At 39.0% G+C, this 11,620-nt stretch overlaps 1 protein-coding gene across 3 annotated transcripts; it reads left to right on the top strand.

Annotated features, from left to right (window-relative positions):
- Window positions 1–315: 315 nt before the first annotated feature.
- Window positions 316–4,160, top strand: LOC147444417 (protein SRC2 homolog). Of its 3 annotated transcripts, XR_015190043.1 has the most exons (8): window positions 316–508; window positions 1,135–1,239; window positions 1,322–1,448; window positions 2,009–2,080; window positions 2,160–2,202; window positions 2,296–2,820; window positions 3,473–3,792; window positions 3,966–4,160. XR_015190043.1 is itself a non-coding variant. In XM_086527033.1 (6 exons), exons 1-6 carry the CDS (start codon window positions 319–321, stop codon window positions 2,626–2,628), a joined length of 870 nt encoding a protein of 289 aa, XP_086383159.1. In that variant the 5' UTR covers window positions 316–318; the 3' UTR covers window positions 2,629–2,823. The 3 variants fall into 3 exon arrangements, 1 of the variants encoding a protein (XP_086383159.1); XR_015190042.1 differs by having other exon boundaries at window positions 3,473–4,160; XM_086527033.1 differs by lacking the exons at window positions 3,473–3,792; window positions 3,966–4,160 and having other exon boundaries at window positions 2,296–2,823.
- Window positions 4,161–11,620: the final 7,460 nt, after the last annotated feature.

Genomic DNA, 11,620 nt, shown 5'->3' on the forward strand with positions numbered 1-11,620 from the left:
CAAAAACCGATTTCAATTGTCAAAATAAAAAAGAATAAAGACTAGAAAATCTTGAACAATCCAACGGAAATAGATACAAGGGCATTTTCGGAATTTTTGAAATTAGAGGGGTATTTTAGGAATTTCAACAATTTAGAGGGGTATTTTGGTAATTTTCCCTATTTTGCTTTGTGAGAATATTCCTGGTTAATGAAGTCTCTCAAGTCGGAGTCGGTTTCTAGCTTCTAATTCTGCGCGTGAGAAAAGTTCAGAGAAGTTACATGGAAAGTTTGGAACTGATGCACGCGCACCCCCCGCCCATAAAATGTGTAGCCTATCATGCTCATCAATCTGAAACGTCTCTCTCTCTCTCTCTCTCTCTCTCTCCCTCTCTCCCCCTCCCTCTCCGCCTGTCCATCCACTCCCCCACTCGGACGCAGTTACTGTGTATCAAACGCAAACGTCGTCTGTGTTCCTCTCCACTTTGGCTTGGCTATGTCCGTGCAAGGTCAACTTCTCGACATTACAGGTATGCCTTGTTTTTCCCTTTCTCGTGTCTAGTTTGGCTGATGTAAATGGAGTTGTCGCTGAGAGAGAGAGAGAGAGAGAGAGAGAGAGAGAGAGAGAGAGAGAGAGAGAGAGCAGAAAAACTAACTGCAGTCTGTTTGGCTCAGCCGCCTTGAGATCTTGGTCCAATAGCCCATGGTTCCCTTGAAAAACAGCTTGTGCATACTCTGACCATTAAAAGCGATTGAATCCGACCTTGAAGTACTTACATGTTTTTTGTCATCTCCAGTATTGGCGGAACTCTTATTTCCACCAATGTTGTATCTCTGATTTGTAGAGCCTTGAATGAACTTTTGCTGGTGCTTGAGACACCCATTTTATGCAAATGCCTTTTTCTTGTTCCGGATACACTTCTCCTCTTAATTAAAATTTCCAAAAGCATTATGCTTAGATACAATTACCAGAAGGTTCTCTGGTTTTGATACTGGATGATGGAGATAACTCTTAATTTGTGTTTAGGTGTGTGTTATAATCATGAATTTTGAATGTAATCTACCTTTCCATTCTATCGATCAAAATAAGAGAATATATTTTTGTTTTGAGTGCTTATTTTGTCCTGTCTAACCCGATCGAGACATTGTTTGGCAGTTATCGGATGTAAAAACTTGAAAGATACTGAATGGATTTCAAGGCAAGACCCTTACGTTATCCTTGAATACGCGGGTAACAAATATCGGACCAAGACTGATACAGGTCATTCTCGTGTCATTTAGGCTGATGTGTGTGTATCCTTAATCAAGCATCGAGAAACTAATCTTTGAGTTGTATGGTACAGATGGTGGACGGAATCCTAGTTTTAATGAGAAGTACATGCTTTCACTTATCGAGGGACTTCGAGAGATCAATGTCGCTGTTTGGAATAGTAACACTTTGACTGCCGACGATTTTATAGGCTCTGGAAAGTAAGTGTAAACAAAGATCACTTGATTCCATCTTTTTTTTTTCAGAATCCGTTTATTTTCAGCTGTTGAGAGTCCCTTTCGTTACAAACATCTTTGCACATTTTAGCGTGAGAAGGATGGCTTCATGCGCTGGTTGATTTGCAAGTAATTAGTGCACATGATAGATGGAAAAGATACTGGTTGATCCTATATGTCTGTTCCATGAGCATTGGAATTTGTACTTAATTTCATACCCTAGTTAACGGGAAGCTGGTAGAGTATGGGGCCATAGAATAGGGTAAAGTGCCCCCCAACTGTAAGGGATCTCTGTAGACTGACTCTATGGAGTCTTACATGCATGTACCCTTTGAGCATGTACTGGTTTTTGGAGCAGTAAACCAATTGGGTTATTTTATCTCACTTGAGATGATGCAACATTTAGCACAAGGGGATATGGGGAGTAATGAAATGAGGGTGACTTAGTGTTAGAATCAATATTTTACTTCCAATTTGGTCCGCCGTGGGGAAGAATAGCGAGTCATAATGAGTCTCGGACTATTAACACTTTTATTCTGGGACAGGATAATGCTTCAGAAGGTTTTGATAGACGGTTATCATGACAGTACTTGGCCTTTGACAGCGAGGAGCGGCAGGTAAAGAACTAGAAACATCATACCATGTGTTTGGTTGTGGTCACATTGAGCTTGACCTAATTTGCATGCAATTTCACAGAAGGGCTGGCGAGATCAGAATCATTTTGCACTATAAAAATCCTGTGAGTTTTCTTCTACGTTTTCACACGTGCAGGTCTCTATGTAAGAATCTTTTCGTGTTTGATTAGTGATCAAGTCTGTCTCTGGGTGTGTAGAAAGGAGCGCAGAAGGTGTCATCGGCAGCTCCTGTACATGAATCACTCCCAGTATATCCACCTGCAAGCCCGGCATATTATCCGCCACCTGTTTATGCAGCAGCTTCACCATACCCACCATCATCACCATCAGATTTCTCCTGTTATCCCCCTGTGTATGCACCCTATCCCCCCCCAGGACCAACTGTGTATTCTACATATACACCTCCAGCTGCTTTTGGAGCGCAGTCTCCTTACCCTCCACAGGCGTATCCACCATCCACCTATCCTCCACAAGGCTATGGTTGCTATGTTGCCCGTCCAGCAGGACATTATCCTCCCCCATACTATTGAGACGCGATGAATTTAGAGAGGAGTTTCGCTCAACTTGCTTGGCTGCCAAAGCTGTGTGGCCAGGATATGATCTCATGTCCTCCTGTAAATTGTACATAAGAACACTTGTATACTACTGGCAAAATATATACCTCTCATATTTGTACAAACAATTTTGCGCGACGCCAAGTTATCTTGCAGATGCTCTTCCAGGTATTGGCCAACCTCATCTTTTTGGTTTTTCATGTTTGCATGGATCATAGGCACAAGCACTGTTTCAGTATGCTGAGAGAATATGGCTATTTTTGAACTGCTGACTTGAGCAGTAATTATCTCGACATTTTTCTGGTGAATCCGATGTGAAAAGTAAGCCATGTCGACCGATAGATAGGGCAATTGTTTACAGTAGATTATGCAACAATTTGCATCAACAATGTCTACACCCATCAACAATACTTTTTAATTGGGATCTTTCAATGAACACTATGATTGTGATGTACTTGATAGAGTTCGATTAGGCTAGGCTGCATTTGACCGAGTTTAGGTGGACTTGATGTTACAAATATCCACATTTAACATTGCAATCATGTAAACTGTGTTTGTTGAACTATAGGAAGGCCTTCTTTCTGCAATTGTCAATAAATGATCAAGCGTACTCTATTTGAAGCTCACTGTATTCTGGGATTTGACATTTAACATCCACATTTAACATTGCAATCATGTAAACTGTGTTTGTTGAACTATAGGAAGGCCTTCTTTCTGCAATTGTCAATAAATGATCAAGCTTACTCTATTTGAAGCTCAATCTACTCATCTGGCATACATACTCGTTCAACTCTGAACTTATTAGCTGGAATTTTCGCAGATTCCGATTTATCTACTCCCGGCAAGGGGCTCAGGAAGCAAAACAGGACGCAGCGAGGAAGCAGGATCGAAGTGGTAACCCGATCAGCAGTAACACGGAGACTAAACATGAGCTAACCATCTCGCCACTCCGGGCTTGGTGCCTAACTGCCGAACAAATAATTATAAGATAAAAACCAATTTTCTGCTGTGTTTCCTCCTCGCGACGCGCATCCCCCTCCCTTTTCTTTATCTTGCGCCTTCTGCATGTCGGCCTCCTCTCCTCCTCCTTGCCTCGGATTTCCGGCTCATGAGTTCAGCACACCAACGCCATCGCTAATTGTATGAACTGAGAGAGAGAGAGAGAGAGAGAGAGAGAGAGAGAGAGAGAATCCGTTCAGATTCTCCTCTCCATTTTCTTTTTGGAATGTGTGCGACGTACTCTGGGATTTGTGTGGATTTGCATTCAGACTCTAGAATATAATGGGTCTTTGTTTTTGGCTTGCCAAAACCAGCCCTCAAAGGAGACCAATGAAGGAGTTCTTCCTCGGTTCTAGATGAAAGGCTATGAGTGTGATCTCACATGCTGCAGCAGAAGCTACCATTATCGCTTGCGAATTTGGGAAGGAACCAATGGCTCATCGTGGTCTAGAGAGCGGTGGGCTTGAAATGGGCCTCTCTCTCTCTCTCTCTCTCTCTCTCTCTCTCTCTCCTTTCAATAAGAAACATTCATTCTACTTTATGATTTTAAGTGGAAAAATAACGAGATGGTTGTGAACTCATGATGCCAAGGTATGTACAATGCCAGGATCCATTAAAGAAAAGAGCTATAGTATGTTCTTGTTTTCTAAGGGATTAATTTTATTTGCGAGTTAATCAAATTATTTTTTTTGTTAAAGGTAATGCTTTTTCGAGTTTATGCAAGCATGAATTTTTCTCATATGTACGTTTTTTAAGGTGGCGTTGAGGTATGTGAAATAAGTACCGAGGAAATGAGAGAAGAAGAATTAGGTTGAAAGAGAAAAATAAATAGAGATAGGATAGGGATGTGAGTAGAGAGAGAGAGAGAGAGAGAGAGAGAGAGAGAGAGAGAGAAGGGCTATAAATGAACAATGGCCGGCTCAAGTTTGGGCAAAAAGGTTCTCAAGCCCATTCAAATTATGGAATTTTTAGTTATAGTATGAGATTTTTAGTGTGATTATTCTCTCAAATTTAGAGTTAGCCTGTTCATATGCGTGAGAAAAGGTTTCAAAGCCGTCGGATCCACAAAAAATGCTTCCCGAGCCTTGAGAGAACCTAATGGCCGGCTCAAGTTTGAGCAAGAAGGTTCTTATGCCGGTTCAAATTATGAAACTTTTAGTTATAATATGAGATTTTTAGTGTGATTATCTCTCTCAAATTTAGAGTTAGCTTGTTAATATGCGTGTGAAAAGGTTTTAAAGCCGGGTCCACAAATCAAGCATAAATTATTGCACACTCCACTTTAGCACTTAGTGAAGGTTACTTATGGCATTAGTAGATGTTTATAATATTCATAAGGGTATAATAGTCATAGTGACAAATCAAGCATATAAATATTGCACACTTCATTTTGACAGTTAGTGGTGATCATTTATGGCACTAGTAGATGCTTATAATATTCATAGGGACATAATAGTCATAATGATAAATCATGTATATATTATTGCACGCTCCACTTTAGCAATAAGTGGTGGTCACTCATGGCACTAGTAGATGTTTATAATATTCATAGGGACATAATAGTCGTAGTGACAAATCATGCATATATTATTGTACGTTTCACTTTAGCAATTATTGGTGGTCACTTATGGTACTAGTAGATGATTATAATATGCATAGTGGTATAATAGTCATAGTGACAAATCATGCATATATTATTGTACGCTCTACTTTAGTAGTTAGCATATATTTTTTGAGAAGTGAGACCCCTCATGTCACTAACACATGTCAAACATCGATCACTATCAAATGCTTTTTGAGACTATGCTACTTAAGCTTATATAAATGTTATGAGGCAAGCAACATATCCAACACAAGTGATTCGGAGGTGTCAATCAAAAGAGATTTTTTTTTTGTTTTTTTTGTTTTTTTTGTTTTTATACAATATCTATAGGATATGTAATTGTTGGTAATAAAGTCGTTTGTAAAATCCATGATCAGCTTCACAAACTCTCTCCAAACGCATTCCTTGAAGAAAAGAAGATGTTTACGCAAGTCACGCTCTCTCTCTGCGTAAACATTTTCTTTTCTTCAAGGGGTGCGTTTGGGAGGAGTTTGTGAAGCTCATCATGGATTTTATCAACGACCTCATTACTAGTAGTTGCATATCCTATAGGCATTATATAAGAACATGGAAAATAAAAAAATCTCTCTTGATTGGCACCTTTGAGTTACTTGTGTTGGACATGCTGCTTATCTCATAACATTTATATAGGTTGAAGCAGCATGGTTTCAAAAAGCATTTGATAGTTATGGATGAGTGACATGTGTTAGTGACATGAGGGGTCTCACTTCTCAAAAAGCATATACTAATTGCTAAAGTGGAGCGTGCAATATTATATGCATGATTTGTCACTATGACTATTATGCCCCTATGAACATTATAATTATCTACTAGTGTCATAAATAACCACCCCTAACTCTAAAGTGGAGCGTGCAATAATATATGCATGATTTATCACTATGACTATTATGCCCTTATGAATATTATAAGCATCTACTAGTGTCATGAGACCACTAACTGCTAAAGTGGAGCGTGCAATATATATGCATGATTTGTTACTATGACTATTATGTCCCTTTGAATATTATAAGCATCTACTAGTGCCATGAATGACCACCACTAATTGCTAAAGTGGAGTGTTCAATATTTATATGCTTGATTTGTTATTATGATTATTATGTCCTTATGAATATTATAAGCATCTACTAGTGCCATGAGTGACCACCACTAATTGCTAAAGTGGAGTGTGCAATATTTATATGTTTGATTTGTTACTATGATTATTATGTCCTTATGAATATTATAAACATCTATTAATGTCATGAGTGACCACCACTAATTGCTAAAGTGGAGTGTGCAATAATTTATGTTTGAATTGTGGACCCGACTTTGGAACCTTTTCACACGCATATTAACAATCTAACTCTAAATTTGAGAGAGATAATCACACTAAAAATCTCATATTATAACTAAAACTTTCATAATTTGAACCAGCCTGAGAACCTTCTTGCCCAAACTTGAGCCGGCCATTTTTTAAATTTTGAACAGGCTTTGGATACAGCTAACCTATCTTTTCCTGAGCCTTGCCTCAAACTCTCTCAGGGCTCAAGAAACATTTTTTGTGGACCCGGTTTTGGAACCTTTTCACACGCATATGAACATGCTAATTCTGAATTTGAGAGGGATAATCATACTAAAAATCTTATATTATAACTAAAAATTCCATAATTTGAATCGGCATGAGAACCTTCTTACCCAAACTTGAGCCGGCCATTTTTCATTTTGAACAGGCTTTGCATAAAGCGAACTTATCTTTTTGCTAGCCCTGCTCTCTCTCTCTCTCTCTCTCTCTCTCTCTCTCTCTCTCGTTATCGGTACTCTCACACCCCTATCCTATCTCTATTTCACAAGTATGCTTTTCTCTCTCTCCGTCTAATCCTTCTTCTCTCTCCTTCCCTCGGTACTTATTTCACATACCTCAACGTCACTTAGAGAGCGTATATATGAGAGAAATTTATGCTTATGTAAACTCGAAAAAAAATCACCTTTAGCCAAAAAAACAAGAATTGATTAACTCGCAAATAAAATTAATTCGAAGGGTAGATGGACATCAAATTTGATTGTAGGTTACAACCATATAAAATTTGATACAAGTGTGTATGACAACATGAGATGGAAAAATAACATGATAAGAAAAATTTCTAGATCTTGAAGAAAATCCGCCTACCAACAAGGGCAATGAATCTGATGGGTAACTAGATACAACCTCAGTGATATAAATTGTAGTAATAAGGATGAAAAAATGGAGAGGAAACTATAATGGGCTAAAAAGAAAGTGAGTCATCCTAAGAGCACTGGCATAGGCAACTGCGTGCACGCGCGCACACACACATACACACGTATATAGGTGCCATGGATCTACATAAAGAGGGGACATGCAACGTGCAGGATGGGGTGCAACCGCTGAGAGAGAGAGAGAGAGAGAGAGAGAGAGAGAGAGAGAGAGAGAGAGAGAGAGAGAGAGATGTATAGGTGTCATCGATCTGCAGAGAGAAGAGGCAGGAAATATGCAGAATAAGGGGCAACCACTAAGGATAAACAGATGAAGATGCAAACACTTCCAGTTGGGTGGAGCAATAGGGTTTGTTTTGACGGCCATTCTCATGATTGCATTTGGAAGGGTATATACCAAGGGAAAAAGAAAAGTCTATATTAGGACACTACCCATGCATTGATCATCTTTGTAGCTTACATCATATGAGAGAATTCAAGTTGAGCAGTAGCGGTCGCCATCATCATATGAGAGGATTCAAGTTGAGCAGCAACGATGACGGTGACGACCGCTACTAGAATTACCAAGGGTTCATTTTTGAAGGTTGCAGAGCCCTTGAAGGTCACTTGTGACCTTCAAGAGAAGTGGCAAAATTTGGAGGATTTGCCTATGAAGGGCTATTTTAAAAAAATTCCCTTCTTGTGGAAGGACGAACCAAAGACAATGCTGCCTGTAAAGGGTCTATTTTCTTGGAAAAAAATTGATACACATATATGCATATCATATGAGTACTAAGCATAATATAATGATTTTCTTCTCAAAGATGGAGATTGGAGACCAAATTCTTAAGGTTACACTTTTATCTATGTGACTTGATACGCTTTTGTGTTGAATGTGGCATTAGACATTAAAGTGTAGATTTTGTGATTTTGTATTTAGAAGGGTGTGGAAAATACGTATATATCATTTGAAGGGCATGTTTTCAATAGTATCCTTCGTGAAGAAGGGTAGGTTCTAAGCTAGACCTTCTATAGAAAGTGGAGGGAGACCTTGCAAAATGAAGGTTGGTGTTTATCATGATTTTAGAAAGGATTTCATTGAATATCGACATCATGTTGATTCACATACTGCTGGCAAAAAAGATTTTATATAAAAAATTGCAGTGACTACAGGTCAAAAAGAAGCTATGGTGATTTTGGGTCGGATATTTGAAGCTGACATTGAAACTCTCAAATAAAAATAAATAGCAAGGCTAAATAAAGCGTTGATAAACTAGCACTAGTAAGCCTTGTGCTTATAGATTGAGAAGGTGGAGGTGGAGAGGTTGATGATTAAACCAACGCTAGTAAGGCTTGTGCTTAAAGATTGACTAGGTGGAGGTCGAGAGGGTTGTGATGATCAAACAAAGTGCTAGAGATAATAGAAATGATTTTAGAGCCAACAATTGATTAGAAAAAAATTGGTAACTCAAATAGAACAAATTGATCATATACTCATAATTTGGACGGTATACACTTCGACAATTTAATCTCAATCAAAAACCAAAATAAAATCAAATGAAAATGTTTAATCCCAATCCAATATATAAATCCCTGTCAATTTATGCAATTTCCTATAATGCTATGTCGCTATTAGTCGAAAGCACATTCTTCTTGATTGTTGAAAATGTGTGTGTGTGTGTGTGTGTGAGAGAGAGAGAGAGAGAGAGAGAGAGAGAGAGAGAGAGCTCCAATTTCCTTGATTCCTCCTCCCTTCTTCATCACTTCCACCAATCCTCTTCTCCTTCCTTCTCAAATCTTATAATAAAGACCACCAACATCCCAAAATAACTTTCCCTCTCCTTTTCTTGGTCTTCGTGCCCAAATTTAGCAGAAATATGATGTTTTAGGAAGCATCACACAATTCCTCCTCTTATATGCTTCAGGTGCAAGCACTCCGCCGTGATTGTTCCTTCCTCTGCAAGGTTTAAGGTCTGTACGAGGAGCACCGAGTCAAGGGTCGGCCTCCACCACCTATGTGAACACCCTATAAGATGGCAACAAAGCACTACTACAACCATGGATAGTGATGCCATGCATGCACCATGGACTCGCCATGTCAAGGGAAGTGAGCTTACTCCAAGAAGGAGCTCCCCCTTTGCGATGCTTATGAAGGTGGTCCTCTCCTATAGATATACAGTTAAAAACTCCTCTTGAAAATCCCAGTTGGGTTTAAGGAGTGCCACTTCACACCCCCACATGTTCTCCCCTTTTGTACCTCCAAGCTCACACCTTCAACTATACAAGGGAATGCTCTTTAGACATTTTTAAAGCCATTTTAGACCTAGCCAAAGCTACTCAGCCTTGGAGGTACATTTTATCTAATTGGAAACATTGTCATCACAAATTTCTTCGGATCCACCATTCCTAACCACATTCGACATAAATATCAATCACTATTACCCATCAAGTAAATTACTTCAATAGAAATTGTGGTCAAAACCTCATCCAGTTGGCATACATTCAAGAAATCCCCTATCAAATTTGGTTCCCAATATCCACACAAAACCATGCATACAACTTAAACTCTGTGTTTCATCACGTGCACACACCGTAGCACGAAAACGTTGAGCAAACTATATATGAAAACAATAGAGAAAAGGGATGCCTTTTGTACAATCTTGTCATTTGATATAGCGTGAGGAAATCCTCCACATGAAGTGACCTATGTGTGCATTTTCGTAGCCTCTATTTTGATTGGGGTGATCGCTTGCTTTCAAATGAAGTGGCATGTTTGTGTATGTTGTCTTCATCAAGTGCACAATGCCATATAGAACCTCCTTTATTGTGACGACTTCTCTTGGAATACTTTGATTATAGATGTCATGTTGAGTAATACTTTTGTGGATATATATGCCACTGTGGTAGTCTTTGCTAGCCAAAAAGTGTCCTACATGAGCTCCCCCCCACACAACACTGTCTATTTTTAGTGCTCCAATTTTCAAGTTGGGCAATGCCAGCAAGCTCTTTATTGTTTCAAGGGAAGGCATCTCAATGCAAGAGAATCCTTCTCGTGAATCGACCTACTTTTACCACAATGTTGTCTCTTGGAGTACTCTAACTGTAGGATATGCTAAAAAAGAGCAAGCTCATCAATCTCTTGACTATTTATAGCAAATACAACATGAGGGTATCCTTCCAAATGAAATGACATACATAGCTAGAATATTGTTTTCCTCTTTGAGCAGGTAAAAAAAGGAGGCGTGGTGGAAGCACGAGAGTCTAGATTGTTTTCGATGGATGCAAGGAGAATGCACCCATCTTTGTTGAAGACAAGTTGCTTAGGTCTTGAGATCATATTTCCCATACATGTGGTAGTGATGTGTGTGAACACACTTAGGACCGTTGTGGCACTTTTTCCCTCAATAGGAGGTTTTTTCCGTGCATTGTATATATATCCATCATTCTAGGGCTAACTTATCTTTCTATTTGTGCAATAAGAAATACACTCTTTTTTGTGTGCCTTGAGTTTCTTCATCTTCTCCACGCTATATGTGTGCATCCCTGCAACTCTAATTCCAAAAATTGATATCAAAGCAGGTTGCATCCTCCCGGGCATAGTCGTCAACATCTCTTGCTCATTTTCTCTAATTGGGTGAGCTTTACTGAGCGTTAGCAAGTCAAGTAATGCTTCAAGATAGATCAAAGAGATAGGTGTGCTCAAAAGTTTGATATTGGGCTCATTTTGGCCTCCGTTTCCACTATAAGTTGTGCTAACATATTTGGATCATAATAGCACGTGAAAATCAATCGCATCTAGGTACAAAATGAAACATGTTCATACATGTGTAAACAACCATCCGTTAAAGTTGTTTAACCATACTAGTAACTTTAACAAGGTATCCGGTAATTTTTTTCCATTGAAATTGTTCCTGATACAACATGCTCAAAATAATCTAATAAATGGATCTGGCTAGCACCTAGGGACTATCGTGACACAACAACAGAGAAATATTTTTCACATGAAAAGTTAAAAACAATAATACAAGTAGAACTTGAAATTGTCTAGCCTTGTCATCTCTCAGAGAGCAGTTGTTGGCACTTGAATCTGGCTTGTAGCCACGTATGCTGAGAAATATAGAGTTGTGGGATGTACCTTGCATGCTCTCATGGCTT

The sequence above is a fragment of the Adiantum capillus-veneris genome, chromosome 13 (assembly GCF_014529385.1).
Source record: "Adiantum capillus-veneris isolate H3 chromosome 13, ASM1452938v2, whole genome shotgun sequence".
In the NCBI taxonomy this organism is placed as follows: Eukaryota; Viridiplantae; Streptophyta; class Polypodiopsida; order Polypodiales; family Pteridaceae; genus Adiantum; species Adiantum capillus-veneris.

Coding starts and splice junctions, on each gene's coding strand:
- LOC147444417 (XM_086527033.1), top strand. CDS start 319: ATGCTCATCAATCTGAAACGTCTCTCTCTCTCTCTCTCTCTCTCTCTC. Junction 509..1,134: donor TCAACTTCTCGACATTACAG/GTATGCCTTGTT, acceptor ATTGTTTGGCAG/TTATCGGATGTAAAAACTTG. Junction 1,449..2,008: donor GATTTTATAGGCTCTGGAAA/GTAAGTGTAAAC, acceptor ATTCTGGGACAG/GATAATGCTTCAGAAGGTTT.